At 50.2% G+C, this 15,982-nt stretch overlaps 3 protein-coding genes across 3 annotated transcripts; 2 read left to right on the top strand and 1 right to left on the bottom strand.

The window, feature by feature from the left end:
* Positions 1-91: 91 nt before the first annotated feature.
* Positions 92-1,810, top strand: rtt106 (putative negative regulator of DNA transposition (Rtt106); the record flags this gene model as incomplete). The annotated part of the gene is made up of 4 exons (XM_025631381.1): positions 92-206; positions 371-730; positions 794-1,150; positions 1,212-1,810. 4 exons carry the CDS (start codon positions 92-94, stop codon positions 1,808-1,810), a joined length of 1,431 nt encoding a protein of 476 aa, XP_025492247.1.
* Positions 1,811-6,028: 4,218 nt separating this feature from the next.
* On the top strand, positions 6,029-8,018 carry BO82DRAFT_73428 (casein kinase I). Its single transcript, XM_025641502.1, has 5 exons — positions 6,029-6,471; positions 6,534-6,603; positions 6,654-6,802; positions 6,855-7,260; positions 7,311-8,018. The coding sequence occupies exons 1-5, from the start codon at positions 6,343-6,345 to the stop codon at positions 7,889-7,891; spliced, it is 1,335 nt and encodes a 444-aa protein (XP_025492248.1). The 5' UTR covers positions 6,029-6,342; the 3' UTR covers positions 7,892-8,018.
* Positions 8,019-9,809: 1,791 nt separating this feature from the next.
* Positions 9,810-10,432, bottom strand: BO82DRAFT_354227 (uncharacterized protein). Its single transcript, XM_025635155.1, has one exon. It carries the CDS (start codon positions 10,287-10,289, stop codon positions 10,014-10,016), a length of 276 nt encoding a protein of 91 aa, XP_025492249.1. The 5' UTR covers positions 10,290-10,432; the 3' UTR covers positions 9,810-10,013.
* Between the last annotated feature and the right edge of the window lie 5,550 nt (positions 10,433-15,982).

Below are 15,982 nucleotides of genomic sequence, written 5' to 3' on the forward strand. Positions count from 1 at the left end.
CATATATCATTCATTACCGGCTTATCCTTATCAAGCTTGCTACATTGTATTTATCCATTGATCGCATCCATCGATCCTCCTCTTCCTCATCATGGCATTTACCACAATAAACTCCTCATCTTCCGCTCCTCCACCGAGGAGCTCCGTTATTGATGATGCCTTTGCTGCCGAACCTGCCCTTAGAAAACGTGTTTACGATGCGATCGGTACGTGAAGACTGTCGGTCACTGCAAGAACCATTCACCATCCCTCTCCCCGCCTCCAGCCCCCCACATCAGCGCTCGCAATGGCCCCAAATGATTACGCTCAAGACTCGAAAGAACAGCATCATTAAATCACCGCCTGTTGACTTTATCCTTCCTCTGAACAGAACATACCCCGCAGTATGCGCCGCTATTTGAAGACGTTGCCAAATATACATCCAGCCTGCTGGCCAGGTCTGTCGCCAACGCTCGCGTTCAGCCCATCGAGGCCGTCAGCGACGACGGCCCAGCAGCGAAGAAACGCAAGACCCAGAATGGTGGGGATGGTCATACAGCTGCCGCTGCGCAGCAGTCCCCGGGCGACTTGAAAACCGACGCACCACTACAGTTCTACATGCAGGATGTTTCCTTCGCTGTACCGCAGCGGAAGAAGCTTACCCTGGAGATCACTGCTGGGGGTGGATTTCTTCGCGCAAGGAATCAGACGTCGAAAGAGGTGGAGTTTGGGGTGGAGTTGGATAAGATCCGTGAGTTGCCTTCACCACAAGATCATTTGCTGCGTTGCTAATGTGTGCTCGTGCCGTCACTAGAGCACGTTCTGTGTCTTCCGGTCCCGGAAAAGAACCAGCGACAATTCAATTTCTGCATTATTCCCCGTTATAGCGATGGCATTAACACTCCTCCGGAAGGTGTCGCTGCTTCTGAATGTATTGTGTGGACGGTGGCCGATGGGCCGCCCAAAGCAGCGTTTCTGGGAACCGGTCAGCAGCTGGGGACCACTGAGGGCGAGAGTGCGGAGAAGGTGGTTCAACAGGTATTGAACGATAATCTGGTGCGGACCAAGGTGATCCGCCCCGATGAGCGGCAGTTTGTGAGCGCAATTCCGGAAGCTCATCGGAAGGGGGAGAAGGCTTTCCATGTCAAGGCCCATCGCGGGAGTAAAGATGGTATCAACACCCTCCTGCAGTGATACAGCTTGTTCTTTTGACTAACGGCGATTCACTGCAGGTTATCTTTTCCTTCTTTCTACCGGGATCCTGTTCGGCTTCAAGAAGCCGTTGATATTTTTCGCCTTCGAGAACATCGATTCGATATCCTACACATCTGTTCTGCAGCGAACATTTAATCTCAACATCCTAGCCCGTCCGTCTGCCAGCGATGAGTCTCAGGAAATTGAATTCTCCATGATCGACCAGGCCAATTTCTCTGCAATTGACACCTATATCAAAAAGCACGGCCTGCAAGATGCTAGTCTCGCAGAAGCCCGCCGGGCGAAGCGATACAATGTCAATAGTGCCAAGACCGGAGATGATGCCACCACCAATGCAGAAGGGGTTGCTGAAGTAGAAGAAGAAGAGAGTGAATTGCAAAAGGCACAACGTGAGCTTGAAGACCAAGGGGACGAGGACGAGGAGGACTATGACCCTGGCAGCAGCAGTGACGATGGAAGCGGCGGCAGCAGCAGCAGCAGCGAGGAGGACGACGATGACGACGACGACCAGGATGAGGATGACGACGAGGATGAGGATGGTGAGGATGATGGTCGCGATCTTGTGGCGGAAGAGCTCGGCAGTGAAGCCGAGGATGTCCCAGCCGAAGAGTTGTAAGACCTCGCTTGTCGGACCCTGTATAGATAGATTGTTACCACCGCCAGGCCGGCGCAACGCGGGCCCGATTGATCTGCCTTCAGCGCTAGCCAGACACGTTCAGCAGTCGGGCTGCACGCGGTGAGAACGCGCTGGAGAGTGTTGGTCATAGACTGTGTGTCTTTGCCTATCTAGCATAGAGTATCTAACTGATAGCCTTGCTGCTTATTATGACCGAGTCTTGCACACGTCGGATTGCATCTGACATGGGGAGAGCCGTTTCAAGACTGCATAAGAGACGTTTCAGATAATGGGGTTTGACACTCGATGAATTGTGGATCCTGGATGTGTCAGATGCATCGCGCCATCATCATTTGAGGTGTACCACTGCTGCTGTGAAGTCGGAAGTACTGGCAACAGAATGAAGCAGGAGGACTACATCCTTCCAATTGCGCTAGACCTTGATGTCGGCAGATCTTTCCCGTCGCAATGGCCGTGGTCTCCAGATCTTGAGCCCTAAAGTACTACATAGTACTCCGTACAGTATGCACAGTAAGTGAGGTGGTGATGCTCAGGTACCGTTGACAGGTTCGTATTCCACAAGAAGCTAACCTAGTCAATCTAGTGTGGTTCGTGGCCATGGAGAGGAAGGGGGAGCCGCGGTAATGATACCTTTTCACAGAACCATTATTGGGAACTCTCTAACAAGTCATCACGGATACTTGGATACACTCGTACTACTAAGGCTACTGAACTACTTGTTTCGTACGGTATAGTACAGAGAAACTACCCATAGAAAGAGACTCCATTTTAGGTCGCAACTCCACCGGCTTCCCCTCTTGACTAACCAGGGCAGTCGTAGCTTCAGATCCTAAGCGTGGTGGGCCCCTCTTCTTCCCTCTTCCCTCTTCCCAGGGCGCAGTCAGGACTGGTCAGGGGTGCAGTGCCAGCGCAGTGAGCATCAAGCCATGTTCGTCCACCTTCCCCTTAGTCTAGGCTATCGCTTTTTTACCGATCACCGCCTCAGGGCTTGATTAATTGAAGTTTGGGGAACTCGGTCAGATATACTCCGTACAACTGGCGCTTACGGACTTGTACCAAGTACTTGATCTTGGTGAGTTACTGGTTGACAGCTATTAATTACGGATCATACTTGGGTCTTGGGTGCTGCGGGATTCTGCGATTGGCCTGACCTACAATACGAGTACATGCTTACTTGTCCCTGGGCATTGAATACTGTATACACAGTACAAGTCTACAGAGTCTCCGTTCAACATACTTGTACTTATTCAACCGATTTATGTACTTCATGTATTCCGTTCATTCTCTCTTTGCTTGCCAGCAACGGCTCGGCTCTCCGGAGCGCATAGCGCTTGCCCAGTACCAATTATAGATGGGGGTTATTTCATCAAGATTAATTTAAAATAAGAAGACGAAGAAGAATGGCAACAATCCTACTCAGTACACATACCCATCGCTCTTTCCGAGACTCACTGATCGGATAACCGATCGATAGGTACCTGGCACTAAAGCACATAACAACCCACCCACTGGCACTACGTAACTAAATCCGACCAATTCTCCATAATCTTGTTGAAATACGGACAGGTATCCATCCATCTGTCCATCCTCATTCCCCAGCCGTACCGGTTTCTGTCGGGTATGATTACGGGCGTCAAGCCCGCAGGAAAAGTAGAATCCAGTCACTGTAGTAACTGCCTCCCCCCAAAATTGTATGTAAGGTTTGATTCGACAGGCAATTAAGATTTGGGAAAGTCACTTGAGATGAATGTTGTTGCGCTTGCCCCGCTGCACATTGTTTCCTTCAGGTTTCCATCTCCCTACCCTCATTCCTGGTGGCATCATGCCGGCCGACGCCTAGTTGCTGAAGAATTGCTCTTGTTTGCAATCTCGCCTTCTAAGATGGCTAGAACCCTCCGAGGGTGGGAGCAGACCAGACCACACCAGACCACACCAGTGAGAGACAGTAACGCGTCTAACGGGTAACGGGTTAATATCTCGTCGAGCCATTTCTCCATATATAGAGCTAATTTGGCCTAGAGGCGCCGCTAGTGACTCCGTCCCCTGGTGCCCGGGGCGAAGCTTCCGAAATCTACTCCGTACTCGAGAATAATGATTCAAACTCATGATTGTGAATCGGGGGAGGAGGAGGGGGGTTCTTCTTCCTTCTCCTCTTCTGCTTCTGTCTGTCTCTTGGTCTTGCTTACCTCTGGATTGGTCTAATAGAATCTTCGAATCCTACCGAGATATACCTAATCTACTTCGTTGGTAGTCAGTGGTAACTTAATTTGGTTTAGAGAGGGGCGGAGGGGCGGAGGAGGGAAGAACAGGAGACGCGCGAGAGGAACCTGCCGTGTGCCCCGTCCCAGTTTTAGCTAGTACTATGTAGTCTTTGCTGTTTAATATTGCTGTTGCTTGCTGTCGCTGATGATGATGATGATGATAATGATGATGATGATGTTGATCAATTGATTTCAAGGAATTGAAGCAAGAGCAAGGACAAGAACAAGAATTACCTTATCCACAGCTATGTAAGATTCTAGGATAAACAAATTGGACTCATAACATTCTACTCTGGTACCTTACCGACGGGATGTGGACTGTTCAAAGCATGCACCTATGCATGCATGGCTTATTCCCACTGTCTCAAAGTAATATTCAATCGCCTCCCCCCCCCCAATCGTGAAGAGGAGGAAGTTGGGAAGGAGGCACCATAGTATTACCTAGTGACACACACAATTGATACCCCGAAACCGTCCGATAACCGCCCTTTCTCCCCTATCGCTTGGGGGCCCTTTTCATCCATCATCGCCCATCGGCGCCATCACCGCCCGGCTAGTTTCCACTAGTCGGTATTCCATACCAGGTGTTACCATACCGACCAGGGGGCGTGGGAAGGGAAAAAAGAGGGGAAAAGAAAAAAAAAAAAAAAAAAAAGAAAAAAAAAGAAAAGGAAAACGGGGCAGAATCCGTACCCAAGCTTGATCAAGAACAGCAGCATTAAGTATCCAATCAGTCTGTCGGAGTACAGATTTACCCCAATCGTACCAAATCAGGTTCAATCAAATCAACAAAATGGGAGAAGTACATAGTAAAAGAGGATCATATAGATCAGAAGAATAGAAAATGATAAAGCATACCGTAGACAAAAAAGAAAAAGAAAACCCCCAAAAATCAACGGGAAGGAAAAGAAAGGATCGAAGAGAGAGAAAAGGAGCCAAAAGGGACCCAGACCAGGACCGACCAGACCGAGCCAATCCAATCCATCGCCTCTGTAGTAGTAGGTGATAGGAAACTGGTAGTAACTTACTGCACCTAGCGGGCACTGATGGTTAGGGAGTGCCTGAAAGAGTGCGCGAGCGTGTGAGCACTGGCATTGATTGTACTGGCACTAACTAACACTGGCATTGGCACTGGTAACTTACTGCTTAGTGGGAGGACGAGGAGGAGGAGTAACAGCAGCAGCAGCAGGAGTAGTAGCAGTAGCAGTATTTGCAGCAGCAGCAGCAGCACCAACAGCAACAGCTTTGCTTCTCAGCCTCTAGTCTCCCTCCTCTTTCTCCTACTTCCTCTTCTCTCCGCCTCGTTTTTCTCCTCTCCTCGCTGTCTTCTACTCTCCTCCTTCTCCTTCCTCCTCCCTTTCGTTTTTTCCCTTTCTTTCCCCTGTAGGCAGGCCGTAGCAGTAGTTGGTTCATACCAATCGTGGTGTGTTCACTGCTCACCTCCGTCCTCAATTCCTCCATTCTCAAATCCTCCCACACCCCCCCAATCCTTTCCTTCCCTACGGCTTCGGCCTCTTGATTGCCATCCATCTCATCGCCATCCGGGCCCTGCTGCTACTGCCACGCGCTTGGTCAATTTAAAGGGAATTTGCTTGAATCTTTCTTTTATTCGATTATCTTGATCGCCTCAAGTGTCTCATCGCCGGATATATTCCTCTTTCGCGTACCGACGCATCTTTAAACCGTCAGTCAGCCTTGCAGTCCCAGTGTCCGTCTTCTTCTCCCCTCCCCGGAATCCCTGGTTCTTCCCTCCCGTCACTACCAAACCAACTTCGCTCGACGCCGCTTCGCCGCCTCCCTCTTGCCCCCCCTCTTCCGAGGGTACTTCTGCAACCGTTTGGCACCACCTCCGAATCCTCGTCCTCGCGATCGTTCGAGTATCTGCCCCCTGCCCTTCGTCTGCCTTCTACCGCAGTCGATATCTGCCCCCAATCTTGTCACTCCTGTTCCCTGGGTCCCATCTTCATATGCAGGGTCGAGCTTGGTAAACATCGGGCTTGTTGTGAGACACCTCCCCGGACCCATCATCAATTTCGCCTTTTCCCCATCCCCTCTCCCCTGATTGTCTAGTATCGCTGCCTGTTCTGCCTGTTGTCCGATAGTCTCCTTTTCTCAATCTCAACCAGTTTAATCTTCTCGGGCTAACCTCATGTGTGAAGTCAGTTTTCCAGTCCCTGATCACCGTTTCCGATATCTGTCTTGTCTGCGGTCTCTGGCCTTCATTGTCCGACTTGTCCGACTCCCGCAGCCATGGCCTCCTCATCATCCAATGTCGTCGGTGTCCACTATCGTGTAGGGAAGAAGATCGGCGAAGGGTCGTTCGGCGTGATCTTCGAGGGAACAAATCTCCTGAACAACCAACAGGTGGCGATAAAATTTGTACGTGATGCCGCGCACAGCTGGACAAAGTCTTTCCCCTCCATGTTGCTAATCATCAACAGGAACCCCGCAAGAGTGACGCCCCGCAACTTCGTGATGAATATCGGACCTACAAGATCCTCGTCGGGTGTCGTAAGTCATTTTTGGTCCGTCCGCTCAGAATCGGGGCTAATACCGCGCAGCTGGCATTCCCAATGTCTATTACTTTGGTCAAGAGGGCCTCCACAATATCTTGGTCATTGACCTGCTTGGCCCTAGTTTGGAGGATTTGTTTGATCACTGCAACCGGCGATTCTCGATCAAGACTGTTGTCATGGTCGCCAAACAGATGGTGAGCTCCATGTTATTCGCTTTGTTTTCCATATCTCTAATACCTCCAACAGCTGTCTCGAGTCCAAACTATCCACGAGAAGAACCTGATCTATCGCGATATTAAGCCTGACAACTTCCTCATCGGTCGCCCCAACACCAAGGCCGCTAATGTAATCCACGTTGTTGATTTCGGAATGGCCAAGCAATACAGAGATCCCAAGACCAAGCAGCATATCCCTTACCGTGAGCGGAAATCGCTGTCCGGCACAGCCCGCTACATGAGCATCAACACCCACCTGGGACGGGAACAATCGCGCCGTGATGATCTCGAGGCGCTCGGCCATGTTTTCTTGTACTTCTTGAGAGGCGGACTCCCCTGGCAGGGTCTCAAGGCTGCCACCAACAAGCAAAAGTACGAGAAGATTGGCGAAAAGAAGCAAACCACTGCGATCAAGGATTTGTGCGATGGCTTCCCAGGTATGACTCTGTTGCGAGCTTCTTACCTATCCTACTAATACCACGAACAGAAGAGTTCACGAAATACCTGACCTATGTCCGCAACCTCGGATTCGAAGATACCCCTGACTACGACTACCTCCGGGACCTGATGACGCAGGCCCTAAAGACTACGGGCGATGTCGAAGATGGAGAATATGACTGGATGAAGCTCAACAATGGCAGAGGCTGGGAGTACAAATCGTACTCATCCCAGCAGCATCTCCACAACAACACCCTTCCCAACTCATCCGCGCGGGAGCTTCACGCTCAACAGCTCCGGGGTAGTCGACCAGGAGTGACTGCTGACCGTTTAAATGCGGCGCAGCCTCCGCCTCCATCTCCGGCCAAACCTGGAGCTGGAAAGACGCGCGATCGGCCAAGTGTGTCTGGAGGAATGGCCCCGAAGCGTCAGAGCGGAGGCCTCGATGCCACACCAGCGGCTTCGACTCAAGCGCAGTTTCAGAACTCGAATGCCAACATTTCTGGACAGATGGGCAGCCCTACAAACCCGGCCAAGACCAGCCAGCAAGGCCCCGGTGGTCCGGCGAACAATGAGCCGCAGCCTACATTCGTGCAGAAAATGATGAAGGCGCTCTGCTGCGGTAGGTGACGATCCTCGTCTCTCCGTTTGTCGCGGTTCCTATGCTTATTTCCGGTCTCCCTCCAGGTTGAGTTCAAAAAAAGCTGGACGCGAGCGATTTTGTACTTCTACGAAATATCCCTGTCATGTTGGCATCTCGACTTTCTCTTTCGTTATTCACCGTCTTCAATATCCCGGGGAGGTATGACAGGCAGCATGCGATCATCATGAGCAATAGCCCAAACACCTCCTTCCCATTCCATTTTATCGTACGTGCTCGGCTATGCCGACGTTGCTGCTGCTGGCAGAGGAAAATACGATCCTGGGTTTGGAGAGAGGGCTATATGTGTTTTTTTTTTCCTATGTCTGCATCCCTTGGGTTCTGGTGGGGTTGCTGAGCACTTCAGTTCACACACCTCACGCTTCGTCTCATGTGCCAGAGTTCTCTGTCTTCTCGCCTCGAAGAGGGAGGGGGCGCTATTCCCTCTCCCATCCGATAGAACGACTCTCCTACGCCCTCTCAACCTCCTTTCCCTCATCATATCCAACACTCTTTCATGGTGCTACGGCTCGGAACGGCGAACTATATTAGTGATTTGCTCTCTCTTTCTTGTGTCTTTCGTCTCGCATCTTCGGTCACGAACCATTTTAATACTAGAGTTCCGTCTTGTCTTGTATCAGAGTACAAGATCGCACTGCTGTCTACCTCTCGGTCCCTCCTCACTCGACCACATGCACACACACGCACACCACACACACACACACACACACACACACACACACACACACACCCACACACGTTTATCTATTACAACCCGACTTCCAACGCCCGCGTCTTTGCCACAGTGTGAGCTCACCTGACGCCGTTTATTGGTGGTAATCTCTAATGATATGAAAGGGGGCGCGACAAAGTGAGTGCAGCAGGCCGGGGTTATCTTCAGCATGGAAGTCACATGTGTGTTTTTTGTCATCGTGATCGACAAGGTTCGGAGTATTCTGCTTTCTTTACACCGCATTTTAGCATCTATCCATGTGTTTGACACGTGCGCATTCTCTTCATTGAGGGGTATGTTGTGCAGGACAGATGAAAGTCCCCTCCCATCATCGGTCAAAGGAGTTCATGCGATCAAGTCAGGCGGCCTGTGGCTGTTTGTTTGTTTGTTTTTTTTTTCTTTTCCATTTCCTAGTTTGTTGTTGTTATCTCATCTACTGGGGGACTCGAGTCTCAGGTTCCGAATATCAGACTCCAGTGTAAGCCGTGTGCGCGTGCGCGGCTGTGTGTGCTTGTCTTTCTTCACGGTAGCTCTTTCTTGTTGGATTTCGTCGCCGTCTTCTTCTTCACTTGTGCTTATTTTCTCTGTCATTGTTGCTATCACCACCCTTCAGTCTAAAATTCAGCTGAGTTGATTTCTATCATCCTTGTGGGAGCGTACTTGCATTGCATTATTCGATCCTGGAGACAGGGTTGGTTGTTACTGCCGGTCCTGGGGCGGCATTACATCTACTTATCTACTATCCATCAATCTATCAATCCATTTATGTGTATGCCTGTTGGGTACATATCTCAGTCAATACTGGTCTGTGGGGTCGGGCTAATAACGAAGCATCCGTCACTCGTTTATTCTACTCGTCCGGGCATCCCTCATGCAGGAATCGTAGCTTGGAAGTTGCAGATTGAAATAAACAAAGGCGCCTGGTACTCGGGGCCCCTCAATGGCAAAATGGTGGGTCGTCCGTTGGGGCCAAGCCCATCAACTCTCCCAGTCCGGTTGATCTGAGTCAGTCTTGCTCTGCTGGTGTGATGTGTGCAGTCCACGGTAGACTATCTCGATGATGAACTTCTGCTTTCCTTGGCTATCAACTCACCTCCCCAGGGAATCTACCTCGTTACATGTACGTAAGCGGAAGCCCAACTGAAAGCATGATAGGGAGACAAGTCCAAACTAACCTTGATTACATTTGGTAGGACAAGAGAGATCTCCGGTCACTTTCTTCTAGGTGTTCAGGTAGCCATTGAACCGAGATTCGCCCTATATAGTCAGCAGCTCTCTAACCAGTTGATGGATGGTGAGGGGAGCGGGGAGGAGAGACTTTGCGCAGGCTCAGGAATATAAATCAAGTTAATGTTTGCTGCTTCACTGCCAGTGGGGTTTTACTGGGTGGATGCTACGGGGAACGACCCGATTGAGCTGGCTGTGAAGCATATGTCGTGGTGATGGATCATTCGACTGTTCTCTGCAGTGTCCTGTGGACTTGGTGCATTGCCTGTTTTGGCTGTACGCATGGAGATAGTACAGTAGGTGGGACTTGATTGGGCATGGAGCATACTGGCTTGCTTGATGATGGTTGAAACATGATTCAGTGGGGGAGGGAGGTGCAGGGCATATTGAGGGTCCAGGAATGTCACCGTCAACAACAAGTTGTTCATCTCGAGTGCAGGGAGGGAGGAGATAGTCAAGACGTCGCCGATTAGGTGGACTGGGTGGTGTTTTTCCTCCCAGCTGAAACTGAACCTGAGAGTCTCATTGGACCCTTGAGTAGTAGATGGATGTATATATGTGTTAATATGTGTATATATGTATGTCCACTTATGTATTGTGTAGGAGATGTAGGAATGGTTTCCCCATTATTTCTCCCAGAATGAAACTAGAATCTAGACCAGTGTGTGCATGACAGGCAGACATCATACCACCAGGACGTGACTGTCGGACCAGTTTTATCTTAATGCTAAGAACTAAGGTAATTAGTAGTTAAAGTATAGTATACCTAACTCACTTGCATACTATATAGTAGTAGTAATAGTTCGGTAGGTATGCCGATCATTCATCCCCTCCTCCTCCTCCTCCTCCTCCTCCTCCTCCTCCTTCCACTTTACCTATCTTGTTCTGCAGAAATCCGGCCCACTGCTTAAATGACGAATCCTGGTTTCGAAGTATGTCATGATCATCCTTCCCTTCCAGGGGGTGGGTGGGTGTGCGAGCGGATGTGATAATTACCGGCGGAGGAATTGTGGATCTACTCGATTCGCACCTTGAGACAGACGTCAAAGGATGGTCGTCGTCCTTGGTATCCCATCAAACAACAACTACCCTGCTGTACTTACGACGGAGTATACCTAGTCTAGGTTGTAATGTGACCAAGATCATGATATGCAGCTTGTAACACCGCTTCCCCGCATGTGGAATGATCTTGTTGGTCATCGATTCAAGCTTGGCAATTAATCTGTTCCTTCCTTTCTTTTCTTCTTCTTAACCTCTTCGAAAGCAAGGGACTCCGGATGGGGAATTCTGGATTAATCTCGGCTTCGGATGAAGGTATACTAGAGGGTAGATCGAGTATTGGGGTAAGTTAGGTGTTGTGACAACTCGGAATACACGTCCCATCCACACTAGTACTGTATGTCTGTATACCGAGAGTCCACCGGTAAACAGACCCATGAGCCCACTGGGAGCTGACAGCTGGCCCTTCATAACGTGGCATTCAATCAAAGCCAGGGAGCGATGGGATTGAAGGGCTTACAGGTCTACAGGTCTACACGTGGCTGCGAGCGGGCCTGCCTATTTTTTTTTTTACTGGAGTCAAACACTCCGTATTGCCTTTCTTATGAGTACTATAAACGAAGAAGGTGGTTCTGTTGTAACTCGCAACTCGGCGAGGGCAATTGAAGAACCACAGAATTGCCGAGGCGAGCGATGAGCTGCCAATTTGGCCCAAAAGTTCTAGACAAAATGCCATCATCTGGCCAGAACCGTTTTGAGGAACTCGGTGGGCGGATACACCCGACAATCGTTCATACACGGGTTTTTGGGTTTGTGTGTGTGTGGGCTGACCACAGATCTTTTTTTTTTTTTTTTTTTTTTTATACACGGGTCTACGATTGCTCATCTCACTGCGTAAACCTTCATGTAGTGCAACAGTTGATCAGGGCAGCAATGACCGCTAGGTAGGGTACTACTAAGTATATACTCATAGTACCTAGACTCCAGTATGGAGAATCTGTACGGAGTATCGCCACTTGAAAGGAAGGACAGTTCCGGTTGCGGTTAAGTGGTCCCGAGGTCGGCCACCGCTTGACCCGGTAGGGCTTAGTGTACAGTCCGGCCTAGTAAGCTTACTATTCCTACACCTACAGTACTCCGTACACTGATAAGGAACCAACCGCGCGTTGGTTCAACGTTTGCCGCCACCGTTTCTGGTGTTCTGGAAAGAGAGATCCCCTCTTATCTACCGGCGTCCCAACGGAGGATTCCGGAATGTCTTGAGAAGGACGTGTGTGAGTGTGTGCCAGTGTCACGTCGGAAGTTGCCATTTTTTAAAGATCCTATGCTAGGCTGCAACCGGGCTTGGTGAGTGGCAAATCTGGCGAGAAAAGGGCTTCCATGTTCATTCTAGAACGGAAGGATTGGATTGTGATCCTTGGCTGCTGGCTTTATTCTTTGTGGGATGATCTTGCATAGACCCTGTCTCTGAGTACGATAAGTTTACTGTACACAGTACGGATCAGGGGATCAGTTGATGTGGCTTTTGCTTTGATAGCCACTTAAACTTCTCGGGTCCTCCGTCTGGTTCGGCAGTACGTTACTGTACACCGAACATGGGTATGATGGTCATCCAGAGATCGACGAGAGGTTAACGAGTAATTAACCTACCGCCTGAGTTCCCGCTGGAGGGCAGGGAGGGTAGCGAGGGTAGCGAAGGAGAGAAAGAAAGAAACTGGGTGTGCGTGCGAGTCAGACTAACAGAGTTTCCCCAGGGTCAACCGCCTGCAAAATGATCGGCAAGATGACGTGAAGGAAGGGGGAGGAGGTGTGGCTGGTTTAGAATGCAACCCAATGAATTACTCGTAAACTTGGTTACTTTCGCCTTACTCGCCCAGGTACTGTATTCTGTACTTCATGCCCAGTGCTCAATATCATCTACCTCGCTGACTCCAGGCTTCAGCTGCAGATCTTGTACTGAAACGACCCAGTCTTCGCCTGCGGTGTCACCCGGTAGAACATTCTCTGTGGCTTCTCTGCCGCCTTGACGTATTGGTCTGACCAACGCCCGGTCAGTCCAGGTCGTACAAGAGAACGTCGAGTCACACAAGGCCTTCCTCTCCGATTGCCGATTGCAAACAGGATGAACTAATCGGATTATACAGTGCACGTATAACGTAAGTGGAGGCTATCCATTTTTCGAGACCTGCCCAACCAGGTGAGTATGATTCCTCCCATCCATATCCCTCGACTACGAGTATCTCCAAAATACTTGAAGCGTCTATCTATAACCGCCAACTCAAACAGGCAACGCGTTGGGTTGGGTTGGGGTCCACTGTTTGCTCGCCAGACGCGCCAAAGAGATTGAAAGGTGGAGCCTGAGGAGCGAGCTGTCGATGACCCTCTGGTCTCGCTGGAAATCCTTCATCATCAGTGGTATCAAATTAACCCGTCTGACTGGCTGAGGGATCTTATGTACTGTACAGTACGGGCGGACCGAAATGCGCCCCTAGTAGTACACGCAATACAGAGTACGTAGGGTCTGTGAGAACCTCTGGATCGATTACATAGTTGGCGCCGCAAGGGAGGATGGGACTGGCCCCTCTCCTTACACCCAGCATTCCTCGAAATTTCTTTACTTCTTCTGCTGGGTTCTGGAAGATCCATGTTTCCCATGTCCCCATGTTTCCATTGTACTATGTTACTGTGTATGTTGGTTACCATGCTACCTCCATGCTACCATGTTGGTGAAGTCTATGCTACCCGGCAATCATATGGTCGGATCACAAACCTTTGGACCTATACGATTCTCGATTGCCTTGATGAACCACTTTCTATGTATGGTAGTATGTCCTGTACGTGATATGTAATATATATTGTATATGTTACACACCGTGGCACAGACACGGTCCTGCAAGCCTGCAGGCCCTTGCAGTAGGAAGGCGACACTGGCCTGGGGAGAGCTACGAGTAGTCCAAGACTCTAAGTTATTCTAGCTAGGTAGCAGGTAGCTAGACTAGCTGTAGGCAGGGATGTTGGGTTGGTGTGGAAAGTGAAACCCACCACCACCACCACAACCACCACCACCCCGTCTTTCTTGTCTCTGTAGCAAGCCGGCCGGAGGTTGCGAGATTTTGACAGGCTGTCTCTCAAGTCTCATCCAGCTTATGATGGTGAACTACCTGACTGATGATACGAGTACGTACTTCTCGAGCAAAGAAAGTGCTTTAGTCCAGCCCTTCCTGGGGTTGAGCGCCATCGAAATGATCGACTGCCTATCTCGATGACGGTTCTAGTTTACCAACCCGTGCTCACCTGGTAATATTGAGTGTCAGTATCGACGCGCTCTTCTCCTCTCTCCCTCTCCCTCTCTCTCACTCCATTCTCCTGTCCAAGGTTGCCTTCCCATCCGTCTCTTTCAGGGAGTACGTCCTGCCTTTCCCTCCCCTTGCCTATGGCTGCACAGCCTGCTTGGCATCATGCAGATCCTGCACGGTTGGAGCCAATCAATGCGGGGACAGACCCAGTCTGCACGGCCGTCGTCAGGCCGTCGTGCGCGCCTAACGAGGAGTCGAGTCGACTCACTCGACCGACCGGAGACTGCCTCTCCGGTCCGGATCCGTAGTAAAGGCCTACAGTACAGGCAGGCACTATGGGGATGGCAGGTGCACACGCTTCTTGGCCCTTGTGTATTGTATGGATGTATGGCTGGATGGATGTATGCATGCAGGCATGTATGTTTGTCCATGGCCTGATTTTCCGATGCAATGGATCGCGGAATCCTTCTGGAGAATCGCCATGTGTTCTAGGTACTATATATGTACTATACATTCTACATCAGTAGTATCTACGGCATTCGACCACGGAACATAGCACAATGGAGTCACTACTGACTGAGATACTCCGTACTTGAGTATATGATGCGAGCCACGTAAAGAGGAGGGAGAGATAGGTATAGGTATAGTTATAGTCTGTACAGTCCTCCGTACTTCCACAGTCCAGCGGAGTCTGCCCGTTACAGTACCCGACGATCCAATCCAGTCCAGACTAGCACACTTGCCTTGCCACCTTTTCTTCCCTCCAAATCCACTTCTAACCGCTTCAGCCAAGCCTGATGGGATGGATGCTTGAAATCAGACAGAGCTTTGCTGCAGGAGGACGTCCGAACATCCATACAAAAAGCTGCTCGAGGCCCTTCCCCCGTTCAACGGGCGCTTCCAACGGCTTGATATCACATCTCACCTTCCAATTGAGTTCAGGTCCATTGGCCTCATGCGATAGGACCCGTCTGGAAACCGGTCCTTCTTTTAGAACGTCAGATTGAATCCTCCACGCATCAGGCCTGTCGCCGTGCTGTCCAAGATTAACAACCGACGGACATCTGCTGCCCTGCAACTCTGCAACCGACATAAGCTCCGCGATCTATCAGATTTCCTCGGCCAGGGCTGAGCGATTTATCCTCGTTGCATCTGCACCGTTGGTCATATTGACCTTTGAACGCGCGTTGTTGCGGTGCTTCTTTTTTGCTTACCCCTTGCTTACTGCTGAGCTCGCCTTCTCACGGTAAGTGGAAGACGATCTTCTCTTTGGATGTTTTCTAGAACACAGCTGCTTCCTTATTCTCTATTGATCTTCCATTCATTCTTTGTTTCGTTCTTGGGAGGTTTTTTTTTTTTTTTTTTTTCTCTCCTTGTTTTCTTATTTTGCCCTGTGTTTTCAATGCTTGTTTTCTTGTTGCGACCACGGTGCGCGCATTGTTTCACACATGCCTTTCTCCCCATCTCCCCATCCCCTCCAGCTCCACTCCATCCGCAATTCTCCTCACTGGTGGGTGTTGAATCTTGAATCGGACATCGATCGATGGGTCAGCCGAACAGCACCGTCGTCACTGTTTATTTTGCACTTTGACCGAAAAAGAGAAACTGGGAAGCAGTGGTGGTGGGGTGGGAGAGAGAGAGAGAGTGGAAAGGATCGGACCGAGTCACACCGAAGGGCGACAACAAACTCAGTCCTCGTCGAGTGATTCAGAGAGAACCGAAGCCGAAACAGGCGCTGGGTCCCATCAGTCTGCCTGCCCGGTTCCCTTTTGCATCTCCAAGATGAACCGTTCGTCCAATTTGGCACCGGCAGAGCGATCTCTCAG

Source organism: Aspergillus uvarum (genome assembly GCF_003184745.1).
Source record: "Aspergillus uvarum CBS 121591 unplaced genomic scaffold BO82scaffold_25, whole genome shotgun sequence".
NCBI lineage: Eukaryota > Fungi > Ascomycota > Eurotiomycetes > Eurotiales > Aspergillaceae > Aspergillus > Aspergillus uvarum.